Below are 25,248 nucleotides of genomic sequence, written 5' to 3' on the forward strand. Positions count from 1 at the left end.
TCTTCCTTTATTTTATTTTTTTTTTTTTCATTAGATACATCATGATTCTGATTATTCTCTGAAACATAAATTTTTCCTTAATTCACGTTGTCGAGTTGATATTAGTTTAATATTTAACATCCTAAAAATTACTTTCTTAAATGTTAAGTTTACTTTCTTCGATATTTTACATAATTAAGTACAATGCCGTTTCGTATAATTCGAGTTTTTAAATAAACAAATGCAAAATTAATCGCTAATTATATTTTTGTTTTTCTTACGAACGAAGTGTTTCTTCATAAACTTCTTAGAAACGCCATTTTTTCACATTGTGTAATAAATTTGTAATAAGAAAAAAAGTAGAATTCAAAGAAGTAACACGCGTAATGTGACCATAATTTGCATAATTCTACAAATTGGGATAATTAATAGTGATGGCAGATTGTATTAAAACAAAATATTTGTGAAAGCCATTATCAAAATGACGCGTATCGTTTAACAAAGCGCGACATCTGCAAAATTCAATATATAAAGGCATTATAATACCTAAAAAGAGGTTTGTATTTTATTTAACTACGATCATAAATGTGAATTTTCGTATAATGGCGGTCGAATTGATGTCAATCTTGGAAGTTCCATCGTCGTATTAATGCGTTGATCTTCGTCATTGGTAAACGTACGATTATCGTAGCCATCTTGATCCTCGACGTTTTTCACTTGTTTTACCGGTCCGTCCATCAAAAACGTCGTTAGAAGAAACATGATGGAACCTAAAAAGAAATATTTACTTTAAAGATAAGCGTCAATAATGAATGTTTTTTTCTTTTTTTATATTTCCCTTCCATTAAAAAAAATATCGAAATAAAAACATTGGATAAATCGCGTAAAAAAATACGTACTTATGCCGTAAAAACCAGCGTAAAAAATGTAGAGAGCTTCCCGAAAACCGATAGCCATTCTGGTTGGTTCAACGAGTATCGGTAAATTACCACCGATATTGTTCATTACGAAAAGAAATATGCCTACCGTTGTGGATCTCATATTCAACGGGACAATTTCTACGACTACTGCGAAAACAATACCAAACCACATCTCAGCTAAAAGAAATAAATTAATATATTAACGTTTAAACGTATTATTTATAATTGATTTATTACTCAAAGTAATACGTTTAATTGCAACGCCATATTTGTTTGATATTCTCAATAACATATAGTTTACATAGTATTTAATTTTGCTAATAAGGTATAAAATACCGTCATATATTAACATTTGCAAATCACAGTAATTATTCTCTAATTACTTTCGATGTTGAATATGTTTCTAATTATCGGAATTCATTATATTTGAGTAATTCCTGTTAACTATTGAACTAATATGGCGAAGAACATGTTAAGATTGTTGAACAATAAAGAGTAAATGATTATTAGTAAACGATTTTACCGAAGAAATAAGAAATTCCGAGGGACAACATAGCCCAACGTGGTTCGAAGTAAACCGATCCAAATGCTGGGGGTGTTGCTATTAATTGGCTTATTGCCAATACCGCAACACGCGATCTGATTCCCATTTTAGCGACGAATTTATCGCTGACCACACCACCAACTACGACGCCGATGCTGCCAATTACAATTGTTACTGCAAAGAGCCACCAACCAAGATCGTGATCCGGGAAATAGTCACGATAATAAAGATCGCAATTGTAAGCAAAACACATGCCACCTAAAAATATAATGATATTAGTCCTTTCGTTTATTTTTTTATTATCATTTTTTCTTCAGATTATATAATCGCAGGATTGTATACGAAAAAACAAATTAGTAAACAAAACTCATAATGTTCATGTTTTCTATTACCGCAATGTCTGATGCTAGCTGCAAGACATAAAAGTATAATTCGTGGTTGAGAAATTACTTTCCAAACAGAAATTTGTTTATGTTTGGTTTTATCGCTTTCTTCGCCAATAGTCTTTCTTTCTGGTTCAGTTAATGTCAAACCGGTAAGAATTGCAATAATTATACCGACAATTCCAGCACCATAGTAGCATACTCTCCATCCCTGATAAAATATGTGATCAATTATTGAATGTTTTCTTGTTAACATGCAATGATTTATTTTATATAAAAACACTCACCAGATCCCAAGCATTTAAAGATGGAACATATCGACCAACTGGAAAGGCAATACCATAACCGCCATAAATACCCCAATTAAAAATGGACATTACTAGACCACGTTGTTTCTCAGGAAACCAATCGGAAATTAAACCGGTTGACAATGGATTGCATCCTGCTTCCCTGTTTGTTCATTTAAATATTTGTTTCTGAATGTATTTCATTTCTATGGGATGTTCAATTAATGAATTCTAAATACAATTATTAATTAATAAAGTTCGTTTAAATTACAAATATTAAAAGTTATGAATATGTAGTGCAACGTTTAAAAGTAAGGTTATCTCGTATAATAAAACAGATTTTACGATTGAACAACTAACATGACTAGTTTGCTTTCGAATTTTAAAATGTAATATCGCGAGGATGAGATTAAATGAATTTGTAATTAAAAATATATAAGATAGATCAATGATTTTTATAATAATATTTTGAAAATAAATCTCCATTTAATTTACCCAGCTGCAAGGACCATTCGAAGTACGACTAAATGCCAATATTCTTTCACAGCTCCCATCAACACGATCGCCAAACTAAATACTAACGTGCAAATTGCTAACAATCTGACCCTGCCAATCAGTAATATTATTAATTTGATTATTTATTTATAAAAACAAATATTGTTTTGTAATTTTATGATTAAAAATAATGTAATTACCTATTGAATCGATCAGCAGCTATGCCCAAAAGGACTCCTACCACTGTGTAAACGGCAATGAAACTTGGTCCTGCCAAAATTTGATAATCCAAACCAAGGCCATTGTAATTCCATTCACAATACGAAGTACCATTCAATTCTAATGATTGACAACTGCGAAATATTTACTTAAATATTAATATCTTCGATATTGTTCAAAATTTCGTCTTATATTTCGAATTAATGTATCATAAATTTTTTTTTCGCAATTATTATAATCAAAAATTTGTTTACTTATTGAATCTTTTATTCGAAAATATCAGATATGCAATATAATATTAAATATTATATATCGTCGTAAAAAATATTTGAAAATTCTTTGTTAATTTATCTCATTTTATCAAAAAACTACGAATATTAAATTAATAATCATGAAATTTTTGTTACGTTCTTTCATTAAAAATAAGCATTTACGCTAGCAGTTTAAAAGTGACTCACTTGATGGCGTAATTTACTATCTTAGTAACGTATGTTTAATCATGTGTGACTATAAAGTTCAATGTAAGTAATGTTGCGGATTAATTTGAATCTTATACACGAAACATCTAATTTTAAAAGTCTTACAAAAAAACGTAAATATAAAAGAAAATAATTTCTGATATTTTAAATATGTTTTCTTGCCGATTGACCCTACTTACTAGGTTTCATTGTGTGCTTTTTCGCATCTAACCGGAAGTTCTATGAGCGAGAGAGTTGTGGAATTAAATTGACAGGAAATATCGCCATAATGCAAATCTTCAGCTGTTGCCTTGCTCGTAACCCCTTATTTTAAACAAATAACAAAAGTAATCATAAAATATTATTATAAAAAAATTAAAAATGTATTAAATATTTTATTATTGGATCGATCGAAAGCAATTAATTTCCTTTTTTTTGCATTTTTATTTATTTTATTTATTTTTTATTTTGTTTGTTTGAAAAAAAAGATACAAAAGATACAAAATAGAGAAAATATTTACCGATCACGTAATGTCCCAATTCACCGAGAACGTATCCAACCGAGATTACGGCCAAAGCGTAAGGTTTATATAAAAATTTCAATTTTTTTAATGTCGTTCTGAACATTTTTATCCTGAAAAATAACAAGTATTAGATAAGGATAATTAATTTATCGATTGCATATAATTTATACTTAACAAAGTTAATAACTTTACGATATTATCTATCATGTAAATTATCTTAACTATTGAAATTCATGTCTTGTGATTTTAGATAATTTAAAGAATACAAATATAGAGTATAAATCAGTAAATCTGTCTTTTCAAATTGTTAAATAAATAAATATATATATACTGCTCTTTCTAATTAAAATCTTAAAGCTTTAAGCTCAAAACTTTTCAACCCACTTATGATGTAACTTTTATACAATTATTTCTTTTTCACGAAATTAAACTGTAAAATAATTTTATTTTTTTTTCCATAAAACATGAAACGTATTGATATAATACGATTCTTACGAAATTCTTTTGTGATTCATTGTACATTAAAAAAAAGGATATATAGTATGATAGGACAATAAAAAAAAATGATAGGACAATTTGACGATATTATATTACTTGTTAACGAAGTTGTAATAAGCGGCTTGTAAGGTTCTTTCTTATTAGATATCCATATAAAGATAAATTATTATTATTATTATTATTATTATTATTATTATTATTATTATTATTATTATTATTATTATTATTATTATTAGTAGTAGTAGTAGTAGTAGTAGTAGTAGTAGTAGTAGTAGTAGTAGTAGTAGTAGTAGTAGTAGTAGTAGTAGTAGTAGTAGTAGTAGTAGTAGTAGTAGTAGTAGTAGTAGTAGTAGTAGTATTATTATTATTATTATTATTATTATTATTATTATTATTATTATTAATACAAGTTGTTTTTATATTTCGTAATTGTTTTGACATAATGGAAAAATCTCTTATACGAGTTGTAGCGAGATACGATAATTTAACGATATTATATTTGTTAACGAACTAGTAATGATCAGGTTTGTAAAATGAATGTAATGATAGAGGGGGTCGTTTTCTGAAACGACACGTGGAGCCTTCGTTAGGTCGATTGTTATATACTATTAGTTTAACCGATATTTTTCTAAGATACTTGTGTAAATTTGAAATGGAAACAGAAATACGTAACACCATGGTGTTATGTTTGCCAACATAAGATTTTATCAATCGTCATTGTTAATTGATCCTTTGATGATTAAGTTTTTCAAAAATTCTTATGGTTAAATAAATCGAAAGAAAGGATCAATCAAATAAGAACTTTAAAATGTTCGCATTAAATTTGTCTTAACATTGAATTTTTAAACTTATTACAAAAGATTTTGTTCATTTTTATTTTCATTATTTTTCATGCAACATTTATAAGATAATAAAAGACATGTATTATAATGAATCGTCTCATATTTAAAGAGATGATTGAAACGGATAAGAAAAATAAGTGGATAAAGAATATTACATATAATAAATGCAAATAACAATAGTGATTTATCTTATCAAGTTATTTGATAGATATATTACTGTTGCTTTATTACGAAGAAGAACAATATTTCAAATTATTTCATTTTTAATACCTATTGTACATATTTTGCTACGTAATTCGTATATCGTCAATATCGTATATCGTGTTTTGAAAAGTTTTTCAGGGGTCCAATTGTATTTATAAAACAATTTTTTCTTTCATCTTTTTGACATAACCTCAAAAATTTTTGAAAATGATAGGCTCAACTGAAGATATATATTCAATTATTAATTATTAAGACATCTTATAAAAATAATAATAATAATAATAATAATAATAATAATAATAATAATAATAATAATAATAATAATAATAATAATAATAATAATAATAATAATAATAATAATAATAATAATAATAATAATAATAATAATAATAATAATAATAATAATAATAATAATAATAATAATAATAATAATAATAATAATAATAATAATAATAATTTATTTATGGTAATCAATAGGAATCTCATAATTAACGATATACTGAACTTTCCTAATGATAAAGTAATTATCACCCATTCGGGAATATAATTAAATTCTTTTCAAATAGGAGGGAAAACAAGAGAATCAAATTTATTATCAAACGATTCTCATTAATATGGAATAAAAAGAAAGACAATGATAGATAGAACTATCATTATGTTCTCAACAATCTTTATTGTTTGAGAATAATCAACGTTTATGGTCCTTTTTTTCTAACAAAGATGGGCGTTCATCGTTATACGATTTGTTTCTTTATGGTTTTTAATTTACGATGACTCCTTTTTTTAAATTTAACGATAGTTTTCTTCTTCTTCGGTTTCCTATTTAGACTTATGTTAATGATTAAAAAATTTTTCTTGAGATTATGATGAAAACCTATTTCTTAGATGGAAAATCGAAATGACCTTAGTAATGTATGTAGGTTAATGCGGTAACATCAGAAAAATCCAATATTACAAGTAGGAGGACACACACTCGTGTTATTATCTTTACTAACATTGTCTCAAATAACCATTTTCGTTCTCGCTAATTAATCCCTTAATGTTTCCATTATTATTATTGTTATTATTATTATTATTGTTATTATTATTATTATTATCATTATTATTATTATTATTATTAATATTTTTGAGTATTAAATGATAGGAAAGAAAAAATAAAAAAAAAGAATCCTAAAAAAATCTGTGTAGAAAATATTCTTAACCTAAAGTATTTGAGTGCAATCAGTTTGAAGATGTTCGGACACTCGGAGACACGTTTATGCTGACCTTGAACCAAAATCGGTGAAACGTAACGGAAATAATAATCTTTTTTTTTCAAGTTCGCTTAATTTTAAAAAAATTTTCATCGGAATGTCGTAAAGATATAATATAAAATTTTCTTACGATTTAACAGCGCGTAAAATGTTTAAGAAAATCAACTAGTACATCGCTGTAATCAATTATTGTTGGGTATACGTGTTGGTAATTCGGAATAAATTACATAGTAACACCTGAATGAAATTTAAAATGTAAATCAATTGTGATCGAAGTATTACGTTATAGTATCGTATAATATTTGATTATTCTACGACAATGACAATTTGTTTATTATCTTTGATCGAAAAATCGGAAAAAATACATACCTACTTGTAAAGATGATGCCTAACTACGAAAATCTTCGAATGAAGATTTTTATCGAAGGATTTATGTAAATTGTGTGTGAATAATAAAACATGTTCTGTACGGTCGGTGGAACATGCGTTGTTTGTTAGTCTTTATAACGTTATTAAAGTATCAATACTAACCGTTAATAATAATCATTCAGTTGCTTTTTTTTTTTATTTATTTATGTGCATTTTAAATATTCAACAATTGCTATTCGAACGGTACGAAATACTGCAGGTTTATTTAAAAGATGCATATTTTAAATAATTCTGTAATCATTTAACCGGTTGTTTCCGTATTTTTTTATCCGACTTGCTAAGAAATCAACGAGAAAAAGAATTATAAGCAAATTAAATATAAATCGTTGAAAAGTAATGAAACTTTAAGCAAAGTATTTATGTTCTATCTTTTATTTATTATCACGTGCTTAATTAAAACACCAAATTTTTTGTTTACAATTGAAAAGCAACTAAACCAAACAAACTAAACAATTATTTCGATAATTTTTTTTACAATCGAAAACCATAATTGGAGTTATTGTAAAACCAAGGAATAAAAGAATCATAATTAAATTAAATATATATCTTGAAAAAATAATCATTAGCCCAAATACCACGTAGTTTATGGGCTTCACATTTTACGCGTTCCCACACTATTCGATTAAATGGATAATTTTTCTTTATTTATTAATTTTTGTTTCTTTTTTAATTATTTCTCCTTCTTTCTTTTTTTCTCATCGTTTGCAACTATTAAGAAATTCTCATTGTTCAGTATCATCATCCATTTGTAGATGATAAGCTTGATATTCAGTTCTTTACCTTTATATTTAATTTTTTGTTTGAATACGCTTTCGATCTTAGTTAAACAAAACCCTGAGATAAACATATAAAATAAAATATTATAGTATACGATAAGCAGTAGGTATAAAGGTATCGTTTATTTAAGGGGTAACATCACTTTAGAACCTAAAAAAAGTCTTTTTTTGGGAATTTTTTTTGCGAATACTAAATGAAGAATAGGATTTCTTTTCTGAGGGTTGGTTAATCATATATTGGACTATGTAAACAAATATTTCTATTGATTTTAGACACAACATGGAGTCGTTATTCGTGGTTGAACAAAACCCTTTTTTTTGGCTAAAACGGGCGGACTCATATCTGAACAAGTATAAGACTTGGAACAAAAAACAAAAGAAATTCTTTATCTATGTACCATATATGGAATACTCCTATATGAACAGTTGATACGGGAAAGAATGTCCCAACATTACGGTACCGACAATATTTATTTTCTTTCTCTTCCGAAACACTTTGTCCAATCTGCGCATGCTTGAAATTTCTCTAAAATATCAGTAGTGGGGATATAAACTGGAGAATAATTTTGTGGTTAAAATTGTGTTTACAGTATTATTCATTATTATAATTCAGAAAAATAATCCTAAATTTTTAAAAATTTGTGATTTTAATTTATCAATATTTTATTTTCAACAATTAATTATTAAAAAATGGTGAACTCGTGTTATTTATGTAATAGAAAAGCATCTAGAGCTGACAATATTTCATTGCATAGGTAAGTGCAAATTATTTCCAATTTTTTAAATTAACAAGTTTTTTATGTTCAGAATAATATTTAAATTATAACGAATTTAGATTTCCAAAAAATTTGGACCTACGTACAAGTGGCTAAATTGAAATGAAACTTCCAAAATTCAATAAAAATGAATTATTTTTTTACATTGTTCTAAGCAATAAAAATAAAATTATTCATTACCATTTTGTTTTTCAAAAAAAATTTTATTTTCCTCATAAATAAAATAAAAAGTTATTATAAGAATATATTTTATTTGAATTACTCGGTGTTTTCCCGTTTTCACTTCGTCGGAACAGCTTCCACTTATGGAAACTGTCCATATAGGAGTATTACATATATACTATGTACTATTAGCTAGAGAAGTACGTAGGGATTTTTTCCTAAATCAAATTCTATTAAGGTGGCACAACTTGGAATAAAAAAATATTTATTATAATATTATTACTATATATAATAAAGGTCACCGGTATGGTCTCTGGGTGGAATAGCTGCTAAAAAGTGCACTTTTCACAATTCAAGCAATAAAAACGGAATGCTGAATGCGATAGTTATAAATAGTCACCAAAATTGTAGGATGTTTAACAAAGAAAATATAATTCGTCAGAAATTAGGTAAATATAAATAATCCTTTTTTTGAAACTCAAGTATAAAATTTTTTTTGTTAGTATGGTTTTCAATTTCCCGTTTTCATCTACATTCTTGCGCTATATAACAAACATTTTAGGATAGATGAAATAAAGACGTTACGAAAAACATATAGAAAATACTGCTGGACTGAACGAAGGTTCTGATAAAATGCAATAAAAGATCTAATAAAGATATTCTCTAGAAAAGTTTTTTCAACTCTGTAGCCTACCACACTTCGAGACCCTTATTATTTATAACATATCTCGTCCTTATTCTTTGGACAACAAACTTATCTTTCTAAATACTCTCGTCTGAATAAAGATCTGAACAACGAAAAATCTAAAAAATGCATTGAATCGTATCGCTCTCTCAGCTTATCGAACTGTGTACACTGCGAGTCTCAGATTTCAGCTCCGTGGTAAGCTCCACCGATTCACGCTGGGCGTTCAACATCTTTTAAAAATGTTTTTATTTTATTGAAAAATTGGTATAAGTTTCTTGAATACGCAAATATCACAATTTATAATATAATTTTCATATATGCATGGGTCAGTACATCTCTTTGGATATTTTTCATAAAAACATATAAAAATCAAATTTAATAGACATATTTGGTCTTTATGCATCAAATATATTTTATAAAGAAGCAAAATAAAAATATAACAGTAATTTACTTGCTTTTGAATGGAATTTGTCAGCTGCTCCTAATTTATTCCACAGTATTCTCTAATTCTTTTTCTCTGATGTATCTGGTAATCCTTTTTTTTTTTAATATTTCAGACAATACAATTATTATATATTGTGTGTACTTCATAATTATTTATTATAATATTTGCAAAATAAAGAATTTAATACCAATTTTTCAATAAAATAGAAACATTTTTAAATAGAAAAGAAATGACACGTTTGGTAAAAAAAACAGACAACGCACCTTCTTTCTTTATTTCGACCGTCGGTTCGTTTGGACCTTATACTTTTGTCGCATACCTACTTGCTTATCTTTGTTTATTCTTCTACCCTTCTATCGCTCCTACCTACAAAACATTTCGAGTATCGACATAATATGTGACCACACTTTGTAATATGCAGTCGCACACAAACACATACATATACAACTAGGAGCGATAACTACGAAGCATAGCATAAAGAGGAGACCTAGAGTAGGAAATACTGTATAACTATATTTCGTCTTATTCTCTCGCAGGCTCAATCCTATATGTTTGTCTCTTTTTCTCTCGTTATTTAGTATAGCAGCCGTTTCATAGCTCCGTTTCCGTTTATTTACTTTTCAGATCACTTCCATTCTAAAGAAGTTTTCACTTCAAAAATTGACTTTTTGACGAAAAAAATGTCGAAAATTGTTTATAAAATTAAAAGTTTACATTCAATCGAAAATCGGCTACATACTTCTCTAGAAAATATAATTATCAAACTATCCTCAAAATTTTAAGTTAATCGGTTGAATGGTGCTCGAGTTATGAGTCTGCCAGTTTAAAAAATGTAGTTTCGAGAAAAACGCGTTCTGCGTTTAATCCGAGCGACTTGCTGGAGCGCTCATCGCACGCTTCGAGACGCTTCGGTAAAACCAAGATTTCACCATGTTTAAAATTTTTTTTTGCTTCGGAACCAAGTGCATATTGTTTTTAGACATCTAAAGTACACTTTAAGCTAAAAAAAATTGATTTTTTGAAAATTCTAGAGTGGTGTTACCTTCTTAAGAGAAACCGTTAGCGATAACATTTAAGACAAGACAATGCCGACGATCAAAGACTACCGCTTCTGAAAAGGGTCCGATCCTTTCCAATTTTAAACCCTACCTCCAGTGATACTGGAGGCTAGTAAGATTCATATATTCCTTTCTCTCTCCAAAAGGGTGTAGCTCATTTTGGACATAAATATGTGAAATAAAGTAAGAAAGCGTCTGTTATAAAATCTGTCAGTCAGCATATGTCAATATCTGTCAGTTATTCATTCATCATTCATACAGTCATTGTTGACTAAAGAACTGCCTTTAGAATTACTCACACTGTATTAATTTACTGTCGTGAGATTTCCGTACAAAACGCGCATATAATTTCAACTTAAAGAATTTGTACGTCAGTTTGAAACGGATTCGCGTTAGTATACATATAGTACGAGCGAAAACTATTCACCTTATTAATCTTCATTGTACCAACTAACCGAGTATTCGCATGCTTGTCACGTGATGTCGATTATTTGTGAGCATACGCTTCTCTTTTTCTTTTTTTGTAATTTCTAACTATTATTTCGAGGAAACTTTTAAAGTGACTCGGATCGTTAAATAAAGTGGGCGACTCGTAATAAACTATTATAACGCTAACAATAAGATATAACGGATGATAATAAAAAATTTTCTATTTTTTTTTCATTTTTTATCTAATTATACAATCACTTAGCGAACAAAAATACGAATTTTATTTTTTTTTTCCAAGAAAATAATATTTACTTTAAATGCGTTGCACGACATTGGTATTGGAATTTCTTCGAACGTTAACGGCACAAAAATTTTTATTAGATGGTAATTAAAAACTATAAATAAATATATCTTCGAGAGAAAAAAAAATTTATTTCACAATATTTAAACTGTAACATATTCAAATGATCGAATGATTTTACATTTAGATATAATATATTATATTAAACCTGTCAATTAAAATGACGCAAACTTCGTTTTCATACGTTTAGAAAGACAAATTAAGGATACAATATTTTTTTATATATATAACGTTAAACTAATACTACTACTACTAATATTATCGTGCATTTATAATTAATTATATGCAATCAAATAAATAAATAAATAAACGACCGTCTTATTTTATTATTTCAATTTTTCAACGACGAGATATTTTATCAATGCAAAAACAAGTCAAATGCAATTATCTAAATCTCTCGTAGTAAACGTTTGAAATAATTTTATTAAACAGGTTGGGAGGGGGAGGGGGAGGGAGGAAGAAAAAAAATAGTTTGAAGGTAAAAAAAATAGAAAAAAAGAATAGTAGTATAAATTAATATTTATTATCGCGACATTTTTTTTTATGACGATTTATCCTCATCATTATTATTATTATTATTATTATAATTATTATTACTATTATTTTTATCATATTTCATGCCCGATTTTTTCGTTATAGGTAATACGTAAAAAGTCAAGGCAAATAGGAGAACGTATCCTGTATGGAACGACTGTGCGAGATAGGTGATAGAAAGAAAAAAAAAAGAAAAAAGATAAAAAAAAGTTGCTTAGAGTATGCAAGGAGTACACACGATGCACATTACGAAGGAGAGAGAGAGAGAGAGAGAGAGAGAGAGAGAGAGAGAGAAAAAAAGAGAATCTCGATTCAAATATATAATATAATATTTGCTCGTAAAAATAAATAATACGTACGAATGAAAATCTATTGATCTAAAATTGGGGGGGAAAAAACAAAAAATTCGATAAAATTTCTTTTTTTTCCGTTTTTTTTTCTCTGAAGGAAATATATAAAAATAAACACTATTTTAAACGTAATTATTTTTCAGATTTTATTTTTTTTCCGATCGAAATATATAACTATATATTTTTATATTGGGCTTAAAACTTTTCAACTTTATCAAAAGATATTATATATATATTTGTTATCTTACAGTTTTACTAACTTTTTTCATTTGTCTAGAAAAGGAAAATTTTATTGAACAAATCTTATAAAATATTCTTCTTCTCTATTCTGTATAATAATTTTCGCAAATATGTTTTATCGAAATTTTTAGAAAATTAATTATTTACAAATTTTGCATAACTTTTAAACAAAAAAATAAAAAAATTTTTAAACATGAATGAAAATATTTTCTAAACCATAATAGACAAACGATTGTCAATATAATAAATATAAAATATATAATAATATAAATAATATATAATAAATAAATATATAGAGATATATTACACCCGAGGTGTTTGATAAATTGTTTCAAATGTTAATGTAAATTGCATCTTACATTGCGGGAGGTCGATCGCGTATACATTGCATTGGCAATGAGCAATACTACAATCTTAACAAGTATTACGAGTCAATAGGAGTAAAGCAAGGAACGTTTGCGTGTCTCTTTATTTGCCGTTACGTGTCGCCTACTATTATCAAGATGAAATAAAAAAAAAAAAGAAGAAGAAGAAATAAAAATTGTAATTTTTAATTGAATAACGTATTAAGAGACCTGCAATTTAAAAAGAAAAAAATATAATAAATATCTATTTTAAAAATAATAATATTTAATTAACATTTATACTATACTCTCTTAGCAGGGTTTAATTTATCAATAGGAAATTGTACCACACGCAATATGGAACCTCTTGAGTGACCTTGTTAATACTTTCACGAGTCTCGGTGCCACTCACAAATAGTGCAGAACAAACTTGGCGGATATACGTTAGTACACACCCACGTGTAACGTTTTACGAACTTCCAATCAGTATAACCGTTTGATCTATGTGAGATCATTTTTTACGCGGAACAATTAACCGGTTGCGTAGAGTTGTTTCTTTATTTCCTTTTTTTTATTTATGCAAACAAGTGAAATATGTGTCTATGTCAAATTAAGTAGTTTTCTTTTTATTATTTTCCTTTACATTTAGAAAAAAATTATTTTAATTAAATAATTATATATTATATGTTAAACATTATTATTTAATAGTAATCTCAATATATGTAATAATTTAATAAATATAATAAATAAAAAAAAGAAACACTAACTGATACTATATATAAATAAAGCAAATAAATTTACTAACTACATTCTATAAATCGTAAACTTGTATACCCTTTTAAATAATTAGGCTGACCAACGGTGCGAAATTCTTGTTTTTTTTTTCATTTAAATAAATAATAAGGCAAAAATTGTAGTAGCTTATACAGATCCACCTGATATAATAATTACATCAAAGAATTATTTTCAACAAGAAAATTTAATAAAAAAAACTTTTCGAGCTTCGATAGTTCTGTTTTTTTATTTATTTTTTTTTACTTCTATCAACCTGGAATAACAATTTGCAATATTTGAATCCGAATAGTTTCCAATGAACAAAAAGCAAACCGTTAAAGAGATTCGTAATCCTGTCGTGAAAAAAACTCGTAAAGAATCGATATATGCTTATAAAGGATGACTAATGTGCGTATATATTACAGCAACAACTACAATTTCATGTGACGGTATTTTACCGAACGTGGAATGTTAGATGTAATTAAACTCGGATATTAGTCAGTTGATAATCAGATTGTCAAGAAAAAAAAAGACAATGTCACTATGTCACTAATTATCTCGTTTTTCTTTCAATACAATCAATTTATAGAAATAAAAAAGAAAAAAAAAGAAAAATAAAGATAAACAAAATATATATATATATATATATATATTAAAGATTTTTTTAAAGATCACATTTATAAATCCGTTATACGATACAAAGTATGTAGAAAGATCGGTTTGCGGTTCACACTCTCTAATATGGTTTAAATCTAAATTAAAGGTATTCGTTAAGGTTTTACGTTCATAGAAAAATTTTACAATACTTAATTCAATTTTGTTCATTTATTAATTCTAATTTTGTACATTAACGATTAAATTTGTAAGATCGTTAAAAAAAACACTTTTGTAATTTACATACCTTTTGTTTTATATAAAAATCCTTAACAATAAGTAACATTCAATTAACGATTTCATAGTTGATTAATATTTATTGGCAATATTTTAAATGAAATAAAAAAAAGGAAGAATAAAAAATTTTACATAGAAGTCCGAAACAATCGATATAAATCAACTTTGATTTTCACATAAATATTAGCTTAATTATATATATAGTATATATATAGATCTTATTTTAAATATATCATAAAAATAATCTAAGTAAATTAACAATTACATAAAAATCAAAAGAAGTAAACTTAATTAATTTCATCGTTGATAATATTAATTTAATAAATATCAAATCCAATTGAAAAATTATTAAGACTCCGTTTAAAATGTCGAATCATATAAAATTATCTCTGTTTTTTCTTCTTTTAATGAAATTAAATAAAAAATAATAATATATATGTACAAAAGACTCACGTTTTTGTCCTTAGCGACGAAAATTGTAGAAATGAAAAGGTGGATGAATATAACAGAAAATGCGAATACCATGTAATCAATTTTCTTATTCTTTTTTTCGCGTAATTTATGTTAGAAACATAAATATATATATATATAATAACAAAAATAAAAATTCAACGAACAATAACACTATTCATCGCACAGAAAATCACACCATCTAATCTTCGACAAAATAATAATATTAATACTTCGTTGATTAATAAATGTGTAAGGAGGAAGAAACAAGAATGAAAGAAAGAAAAAAGGAAAATGGGGGATTTAAAAGATAAATGGAAAAGAAAGAAAGAAAGAAAGTAAGTAAAAAAAAAGAAAGAAAAAAAGGAAATTATTGCCAAGGGTTCACGCGAGGGATGGTGAGTTTAAATGAGGACCGAATGAATAGGGAACCTTCATTTATAAGAAAGTAAGCAAGTGTATCCTATCACGGTCCTACCAATGATTTTCATCGAAAAGGAAGGGGACCTGTTCGTTCGTTCGTGTTGTTGTCGTCAACACAACTAACTACTTTCGATGTATCGTTTACAAGTAAGCCAGTAATAAAGAGACACACAATTACAAAACTCACATACACATACAAATTACATCTTATATACACATACGATACATTTACGAATGGTAAGTAAGGTACAGTACGATGATATGTCGTTACAATACACGTACACCTATGTATTTCTCTCGAATCACCATGGTGGGAGTAAATAACACTCTCGATCTTTGATTTTCAAGGTTGCATCTCGTATCGACCAATCGTAACTCACATCGGTGTGACAAAAATGTTGTACATCTCGTTCACGATGAGCCACCACCATCACTACCACCAGCACCACCACCACGAACATCATCGAATTAAATATTCGCATTTATTTATCGCGAATATGTTATTTTTCCTTTATAAATTATATTTTTATAAATTTATATATTTATAAAATAATTATAATTTTTTATAAATACATATACATTATATTTATCCTTTTAAATAATTATAATCGATTATATTGTCTAGCAAAATAAAATTATATACAATCAAAAAATTACAATCTCCACCTCACCCACCTATCCTCCTCTATTTAATCGTATTACTTTCATATTTATCCTTTTTCTTTTAAATATTTTTTTATTTTTATTTTTTGACACATTTTGTATTTTATTTTCGTTACTTGTCGATCGTGTTGGATATGATATATATATTTAATAAACTTAACTGAAATTATTAAAAATATAATTCGTTAGGTAATGTTATTGTAAGTTAGTATGATATTATCGTGCAACTTCTCGCGATATACTACACAATACTTGCTTATTGTTCCGAGTAAAAAGTCCTTGAAGGACGAGCTCTCTTTCTTTCTCTCTCTTTTTCTTTTTTTTTCTATATGCGTGTGTGTGAACCTTGGATAAGTTGGGTTGTGTTAGAAGGTAAATGTAAAGGAAGTTAATACGAGTGACACCCAACGAACGAGAGATATATCCGAGAGGTGATTAACCCTCCTGTCTTGCCGATAGATAGAAAGACGCGACAAACAATCTACCTGTCATGCGAACGTCGTAACATTGACATACTTTTCATACCAATAACGATCATTCATTTTTCTTCCTGATAAATCACTACATTTTTCTTTTAATAATCTATTCTACCCGTATAATATATATATATATATATATATATATATATATTTTAATTAGAAGATTAATGTATTATATTATAAGTGGAAATATTCATCTTCCGGGGTAAAAAAGTTTCCCCAAAATTTATAGTGGCACGTCGTGCCTAAAAAGGTTGAAGCTCATTTATCGAGGAAACATACAAAACGTTTTTTTCCTCGCGATTAAATACACCCCCATTATGTTTTTACGCGAACCTTTTTTTTTAATTTTTTCTAAGAAAAAAATTTTACTTCACCAGTTACTTCATCGGAAGTTTAACAAAAACTATTTTGTATAATATATTATATATATATGATATATTTTTTTACCTGACTTATATGTATTTTTTTTAAGCAAAAAAATGAAATTAGGTGTATATATATTTTCCACATGTAACACGAATAAACATAAACTTCCTAATAAAAAGGAAAGAAAAAAAAAACAGATTAAAAAAGTGAAGTTAATCTTGGACTGAATAAATCATAAGCGTGTTTGTTTTCTTTCGTACTTGAAAACGTGTTTACTTAAACGAAATCGAAGGTCAATGACAGCCACCACATATCCGGATCCGGTTTCTTTTGTAAAAAAAAACATTCATTCGAGTGTCAAAGACTATTAAGTGTATCGGCATTGAAAGGATTAATCCTCGTATTGGGAAGTTTTTTTTTAATTGATTCGTTAGATAAAATTCATTTAATTGACAGATAATACGAAAAAAATGATCGATATGTTTTACTTCTTTATATTGTAAGTTATTCATGAAAAAAAAAAAAAGAAAAAAGTTCAGATCTGCAACGACGAATTAAAATTGTAACCAAAAAAAATAATAATATCAAATTCGATACTAATGGAGTTTCGAAGTAATGAAGTAAAAATATTTGTGAGACGTAAAGAAAAATTTTTTTTTCTTTTTATAAAAGTAATCGTTCGTTGAATGAATTTCATTATGAAGTTCCTATAACTTAGGAATAAACAAAAAAAAAAGAAGAAAAAACAACGTTGGCAGGTTCATTAAACTGTAAAACCTTAACAAAACCCATTCACGTAACTCTGAGACCTTATTCAATCAGCTGCAGAGGTTTTTGAGGTCTTCTGTGATCGTAATTAAAAAAAAAATTAGATAAAGTCAAACAGGAAGGATATTATTTATAAAGATCGTCCTACGTTCGATTCCAAAAAAAAAGAAAAAGAAGAAAAATAACAAACATCAAACATCCAATAAATAAAATTTCCGACAAAAAAAAACATTTTTTCGTTCCCTCTAATCGCGAAAGATCATTGTCGTTAAAATAATCGCAAATATTTTGTACGTTTGATTGAAAAATAAAAAAAAATGAAATAAAATCTCTTCTTTTTTTTATTATTCTCGAGAACTCATGGGTGCTTTTTTTTACTTTAATATATTTTATTATATATATTTATAATGTTTTATATATATATATAATATATATTTGTTTGTTTTTATTTTTATTCATTTTTTCATTATTTTCATTATTCATTATTTTTCATTATTTTTATTCATATTCATTATGTTATATATATAACATAAAAAATCCTTCGTAAAAAAAAAGGAGAAACCTTCGAAAGAGAATATTTGGAGGACGTTTAGTCGAGATTCCTCATATCTTTCACTTCTTCATCCTCGCCGAATTTGACCTTTTTCTCTGTTTGAACCCTTGGATGAAAAAACAAAAAAGTAGAAAGTAAAAAAAGAAAAAGAAAAAGAAGGAGAAGAATAAGAAAACAAAAAAAACCAATAGGTCGATCGCTAGGACGCAACAGATGAGATGACACGATTCAAAAAACGAATTCCTCCCTTTTTTGAGGGAAAAGGGTTAATAAGAGTGAGAGAGAACATTTTAGGGTTGTAAATGTGTGTGTGTGTGTGTGTGTGTGTGTGTGTGTGTGTGTGTGTGTGTGTGTGTGTGTGTGTGTGTGTGTGTGTGTGTGTGTGTGTGTGTGTGTGTGTGTGTGTGTGTGTGTGTGTGTGTGTGTGTGTGTGTGTGTGTGTGGTTAAAAAGGAAGAAGCTTGGTGTTTCAGTACGCACTCTCATCGTTATCGACCATCGAAACGAGTTTAACCGAGTTGACACGAGTTTAACCGAACTGTTAACCAATGCCGAAGAGTTAGTAGGTTGGTGTGTATATGTATATGTATAAAAAGTCCAAGAGGATAGAACAGATAGAGAGAAAGAGAGAGACCCGGATCCCGATCCCGATCCTCGAGAGTCCTTAGAAAACGAAAACACAACACTAAAACCCCAACGATTGAAAACTTGCAACTACTACCCTTATTGTTGGTCGTCTTACTTCCTCCCCGTGTCTTCGTCGTTTTTTTTATATATCCCCAAACGTTTGTAACACATTTCTTCCATTGTAATTCAAATTACGTTGAAATTTATTTCTAATCGGGGTTGCAGTGAAGAGAAAAAGGAAAAAAAAGAAAAATAGGATTATTTATTACAATTCATTGGGGTTCGTTGTTATTTTTATCTTGGAGAATAATTTTCTACGTAAATTTTTGTTCGTTTGTTCGTTCGTTTGTTCGTTCGTTTGTTTGGTGCTTACGTTTGCAACAATTGGATTATTTTTTCTCCTTCTTAAAAAAATTTTTCCAAACCTTACGATGTTTGTTTGTTACCTAGGGAAGACGAAAGAAAAAAAGAAGATATTTGTCTAAATACGTATTTACATATCTCTTAATACATATGTATGTGTGTACGTGAGTGTGTGTGCGTGATGTGTAAAAGCATAAATCTCTAATAATGCAAGCGTGCTGAACACTTGCCGTGTTACTTAGGTGCGTTCGTTTGAATTCTCATATGTCAAATTTGTTTGTGTTGTAAATTAAAATAAAACTAAAACGTAAGTTTACGTTTACGTAATAGAGGTTTTTAAACAACAATATCGTTGATGTGTTGATCGTCGATAAAGAAACGAAGAAAGATACTTCATTTTCGATGAATTATGACAAGAACTTCTGTTTTAAACGTTAAACGGAAGAAAAAAGGATTTTCTTTAATTTTCGAAGAAAAAAAAGAAGAATAAAAAACCCAGTGGAAAATGTTAAGTGACAATTTTTAGTGATTCAAAATTTTTTAATCGAACGAATTCTTATTAGAAAATAATACGAAAGTTGAATTGGTTTTTTTTTCTTATTTTGTAATTTCGTCCTAAATGTGCGTATTATAATAGATAATAAAAAAAGAGAAAAAAATGAAGCTATTCAGTTAAAAAAATTCTTTTTGTGCGTTATAGGAAATTAATCGTGATGGTGATCGATTGGTATTGGAAGAGAATCTCAATGATGATGCTCTTCTTCAATTTTTTTCTTTCGGAGAACCTGTCTTCTCGATCATTACGAATATAAATGTAAGTTTTTTTTTATTTGCAATTCCTTTTGTTGTATTATGTCTTTGTCTTTCATTGAATTTTTTGTCTTTTTTTTTGGTATGCGTAATATTTTTTTTTAAATCTTCGAACCGAAAAACAAATTTATTAAAAGCCTATAATCGTTATTACGTTAGCACGATAAATACGAAAAATAACAATTGTATTATTACAAATTGGGATTCCTAATTTGTATTTAGATTGGTCAATAAATTCATGAGATATTTTTGCCGTTTGTTTATTTATTCGAAAAAATCAGCACGTGAATTTATTAATTGATCTTATCTTTAATTACAAAAAACAAAAAGAAGCTAAATAATTTATTAAATTTAATTGGAATAAATTAATAAATTTCCCTTGCATATTTTGTTCTCGAACTATTAAAACACGAATTAGTTCATCATTCTTAAGTTAAAGGAATTAAAGTAGATCTTTTTAATATTTAATTACCTTACACTTACACTTAATTAATTACACAACATCACTTTCACATAAATGCGTGAAGTAAGAATTTTTAATTTTTACTCAATTATAAAAATAAAATTAAAAAACCTCAAATATATAGCAGACTAGTCCAATAAATACACGCGGTATTTTTTTCTTTTTTTTTCAATTGTTTAAGTAGAAAATATTAATTTTAATTTTATTTTAATTAAAAATATTCCTTGCGTTATCTTCAAGCAAAATATACTCAGAACTCGTGTTAGCTCATAATACTTGGTTAAAATATTAAAAAGATAAAAAATTGGGGTTTATCATTCTAATATTCCTTTTTTTTATTATATAAACGAACGTATTTACAATTTATTCGTATTATTAAATAAGAAATTGTGTAAGTACCGTGATAGTAGTGAGGGGGTTAGAAATATCGTTTTTCAATACGTTACTAGTTTACCTTCAAGTATTATAAACGCCTACACTATTTTTTCGCTCCTTTGAATGCGTGTGTTTCCCTTACGACGTCGAATAACGCAGCAGCACGTGTGCGCAGCAACAGTTTCCCTTTGTTCTTCATTTTTTCTTTTCTTTTCTCTTTCATATTCTATTTTTCTCCATTTTTCCTTCGACATTTTTTCGAAAGTAACTATAATCAATCTACTCTAGGGGAAAATAGAAAAAAAGATTCGTACACAATTGATTTAGGCAATATTAAAAAATATTAAAGTAAATAAAACGAAAATGAATAGAGAAGGGGTAGTGAGGTAAAAAAAAAGGTTGTAAAATATTATGGAGTTGCACGGAAAAAACTTAACGATCGGTTCGAAGTAATAAAATAAAAAAAGCTTGATAAAAATCTAAATCGAAGAAAGAAAAACCGGGATAGAAAATATTTCAGATGATTTTTCCCGAGAAAATTTCTAAGGGTCGTAATGATATCTTTTTAACGTAAATAGGATTTCCCCCAATTTTTCCGTTTAAATCGGTTATAAAAATAACTTTCCGAGTAATTAGCTCGTACGAAAAATTTTATAACTGATTTATATAGGAAAAGGATCATGTATTCGCGTTAAAAATAAATAAAAAAAATATCAATCTACTCGAATTTTTCCAGAGAGACTCAATCTTATGCAATATCCTTCCTCCTGCTCCTACCCCCTGCCACCAAAATAGAAAAAAAACAACACAACTTGTATTCGAACTATGATAAAAATATAAATAAAATATAATTATTCGCAAATCCTAATAAAAAAAAAATCGAATCAATCCAAATGAATTATTAATTTCGTCTTATTTCATCTAACCGAATATCCAATTATCGATGAAAAATATACGTAAATAGTAAAAAAAAATATAATACGATATGCAGTATTATTGTTATAAAAATTATTTAATAATTTTTTTTTTATTTATTTAAACGTTTGTTTTTGGCGAAATCATAGTTATCTGATTTCCTACTTTGAGTTTTTTTTTCTTTTTATTTTTCCCTTTCCTCCTCCCCCTTCCCTTTTCTATTTCTCTTAACATCCCCCCTAACCCTCTTTCAATCGTCCATGAATTAATTATTCTTTGTTTGAAATTATATTCGCTCTATTACCGCAATTAATTGCCGATCGAGCGTACCTTACAAAGATACTAACACACAACAAACACGCGCGTGCCCATGTATAATAATAGATCCTTATACACAGGTCACGTTCCTGCTTTACGAATCTCGTTGCATATTATTAATGGTTATTGATCATGGGAAACTCTTCCCCCCACTGCCAGCCCCATTGATTATCCTCATTACGAATGTCAATTATATTTTTTTTTCTTTCCTAGCAACATTTTGTAACATATTAGAGTGAACCAAAAGTTTGTGTATTTTTTTCTTTCTAATTATTATTATCAATATTTCTCATTCGCATAAAAAAGGTAATTTTATTTATTGTTTTTCGAAAACAATTGCACAATGATTAAATTAACGCAATAATAAATCCGTGAAGCTTTAGGTTTATCCTTAATTTTTTACTAAAATAAAAATATTATTTCGGAAATTATAGAAATGGCCAGAAAATCACATATGAAATGTTCATTTTTTGTATTCGATTTTTAAAAAGAACAAATTTCTCAATGAAATAATAATAATAATAATAATAATAATAATAATAATCCTAATGAATAATATCATTAAAGAAAAAATTCGTTTAAATAACGTAAAAAGATTTCCTCATTCGTCATAGTTAAAAAAAAAAGATAAAGAACAAAATTGAAATGCAAAACCGTTTGGTTCATTCGCGATAACTGTAAAGAAAGAAAACAAGGGGAAAGGAAAAAAAAGAAAAAAAGCGGAAAGAAACGAATAATAAATTTGTATTATAATAAAGCAGGTTTTTACTAACGTAAGTCAAAGAGAGAGAGAGAGACTCGCCGATTTTTTTTCTTTTTTTTTGTTTTATTACGATGCACAATCACCAACCCGATCGCGCTTATGTCATCCAAAACGTCATCGAGCTCCTCTTGGCATAAACTATTTTCCACAAGGTCCTGCAATAATCCTTACTATGTGCATTTTAAACAAACCTAACTTCCATTCTTTTGATAATTTTTCTTTTTATTCCCTCACTCCTCCTCCTACTTATTCTTCTTCTTCGTCACCTTCTTCTTATCTCATATATTCTCTTTTTTTTCGTTTATATAAACGCGCACGTGCGTATAACGATAGACGCAAAAAAATGTGTTTAGAGACAGAAATAAAAGAATGGAAAAAAAAAAATATATATATAAGGCAAGAAAAGAAGAAAAAAGAAAAAATGGCAAATAAAAAAAAGAAAAACTAAAGCAAAATCTTATAATAGCGTACAGACAATGAGATTCAGAGATAAATAATTTGAAATCAATAACAAAATCCGCGTAAAAGTAGGCGTGTGCTTGCGTGTGTAGAATACTCGTTAGGATCTAGTTTCATTTAAAACGGGTTTTATATTAGAACGCATATTAGAATTATGTAAATCCTGACTAATTGGCAAGACGATTGAGTATTACGCTAGTCATCTGTTACTTTTTGCACGACCTCTTACGTCGGTGGAGGAAGAAGGGGCGGAGGAGGGGGTGAGAAAAAACGGGGGAGTAAAAGGAGGTGTGTTCACGCTACTGACAGATCTCGTTACTCATTTACGATTTCTATGTATCGGGAATTTGCGTTCAACGATAGGCTAGCATCGATGATAACGATCAACCAATAGATTTACACCTAACATTATTTCAAGGCCATAGGTAAATAACGTTTAAATACAATTAACAATTCTTTCATAGCAAGTTCTTGTTCAAGGTGGTTGTTTTTGTCTTATTTTTTATATTTTTTACTTTTCAAAAGACAATTGACATCGATAATATCGATCGATAAATCGATCGATTTTTATCATCATTTTTTTTTATTTTACTTTTATTTATTTTTTTATTATCCGATCATAATTTTCCTTCTTGCAATTAGCCGTCTGGCTTGCTTTTCAATAACATTCTTTTGTTTTTTTTCCTTTTTTTTGCATCAACTGACTGACTAATTGGTCGGATTTATTTTTTTTTCTTTCACAACTGAGATAGTTTAAATAAGAAAAAAAATTGTCAGATATATTTTATCGAAATGAATATTAATTAGATCGGACGTTGGAAACTTTATTATGCTGTATGAATCTATGTTCGATATTTTATTTAAAAGAATATTTAATTCTTGAATTCTCTTGATAGAAATTGATTTTATAATAAAAGCTTTTCTCGCGTCGCATTCACGATTGCTCCGCTTTTTTTTCAATCAGCATTCAAGGACGACGTAACTTTTTTGTTCTTGCAAGAAACCAGAACGAATGCTATACATTCAAATATAAATGTTAACAAGACGAAACAAATCTAACGGATTTTAATCCAATCGATGATACGAAAGTTTTTTTTTTAACGATCCACAATATTTTTATTCTAATCAAAATTCAAACGAAGTTGTTTTTGTCGAGTAATATTTCTGTAAGACAATGTGTGTTTGATCTAATAATTAATTATCTACTTAACGTGCCACCTCTGATTGATGATGTTTCAACAGGAAAAATTCCAGTGGAATGTGGTATAATTATTTAATGAAAATAATTATATTCTTATATGTTAGGTGGATTAAAAAATCTTGAGCTTTACATAAGAAAAAAGAAAGAAACAAAACTTTTATTTTCAAAATAAAAAACGTAAAAACAATATTTATATATTTTGTTTCTTTCTTATGTTAGACTCAAAGGATCAAAACTTGTCAACCCACTTTTGTATATTATTTTTACATAAAATTTAATAATAAGAAAAAAGAAAAGAATAATTCGATAATCAAGCTTTCAGTTTCACGAACAAATTCGCGATAACGATGGTAATAATATGATGATTAAAAATTAATATTAATTGTT

At 27.5% G+C, this 25,248-nt stretch overlaps 2 protein-coding genes and 1 long non-coding RNA gene across 14 annotated transcripts in view; 2 read left to right on the forward strand and 1 right to left on the reverse strand.

Moving 5' to 3' along the window:
- Positions 1-22,828, reverse strand: LOC107066537 (uncharacterized). 3 transcript variants are annotated; one of them, XM_089177876.1, is made up of 10 exons: positions 21,285-22,828; positions 3,807-3,919; positions 3,486-3,609; positions 2,809-2,961; positions 2,609-2,719; positions 2,114-2,276; positions 1,836-2,037; positions 1,423-1,701; positions 879-1,076; positions 1-749 (listed from the first exon to the last, which is right to left on the reverse strand). In XM_089177876.1, the coding sequence occupies exons 2-10, from the start codon at positions 3,910-3,912 to the stop codon at positions 559-561; spliced, it is 1,527 nt and encodes a 508-aa protein (XP_089034002.1). In that variant the 5' UTR covers positions 3,913-3,919; positions 21,285-22,828; the 3' UTR covers positions 1-558. The 3 variants fall into 3 exon arrangements, with proteins under 3 accessions (XP_089034002.1, XP_015176729.1, XP_015176728.1); XM_015321243.2 differs by lacking the exon at positions 21,285-22,828 and adding an exon at positions 15,792-16,984; XM_015321242.2 differs by lacking the exon at positions 21,285-22,828 and adding an exon at positions 15,317-16,983.
- Positions 11,002-12,550, forward strand: LOC149030852 (uncharacterized). Its single transcript, XR_016178390.1, has 2 exons — positions 11,002-11,433; positions 12,370-12,550. It is a non-coding gene; the product is annotated as an uncharacterized LOC149030852 (long non-coding RNA).
- LOC107066535 (N-acetylglucosamine transporter UNC93A) overlaps positions 19,164-25,248 on the forward strand; it is a 14,820-nt gene continuing 8,735 nt past the window's right edge. The window contains exons 1-3 of one of the 10 annotated variants that reach the window (XM_089177871.1): positions 19,164-19,799; positions 19,888-20,178; positions 20,258-20,371. The gene's annotated coding sequence lies outside the window, so the exon portion shown is untranslated. Of the gene's footprint in view, positions 20,179-20,257; positions 20,372-23,948; positions 24,086-24,902; positions 24,924-25,248 lie in introns of those variants that run through there. The other 9 variants (XM_089177870.1, XM_015321238.2, XM_089177869.1 and 6 more) reach the window with 9 other exon arrangements.

This window comes from Polistes dominula, unplaced genomic scaffold, assembly GCF_049000335.1.
Source record: "Polistes dominula isolate Pdom_NZ unplaced genomic scaffold, Pdom_raw_medaka contig_24, whole genome shotgun sequence".
Classification (NCBI taxonomy): Eukaryota; Metazoa; Arthropoda; class Insecta; order Hymenoptera; family Vespidae; genus Polistes; species Polistes dominula.

Excerpts from the sequence above, each read along its gene's own strand:
- LOC107066537 (XM_089177876.1), bottom strand. The coding sequence starts at position 3,912 with ATGTTCAGAACGACATTAAAAAAATTGAAATTTTTATATAAACCTTAC. Across the intron at positions 2,720-2,808 it reads GCTGCTGATCGATTCAATAG|GGTCAGATTGTTAGCAATTT; the intron begins GTAATTACATTA and ends ACTGATTGGCAG. Across the intron at positions 2,277-2,608 it reads CGAATGGTCCTTGCAGCTGG|GGAAGCAGGATGCAATCCAT; the intron begins GTAAATTAAATG and ends ATGAACAAACAG.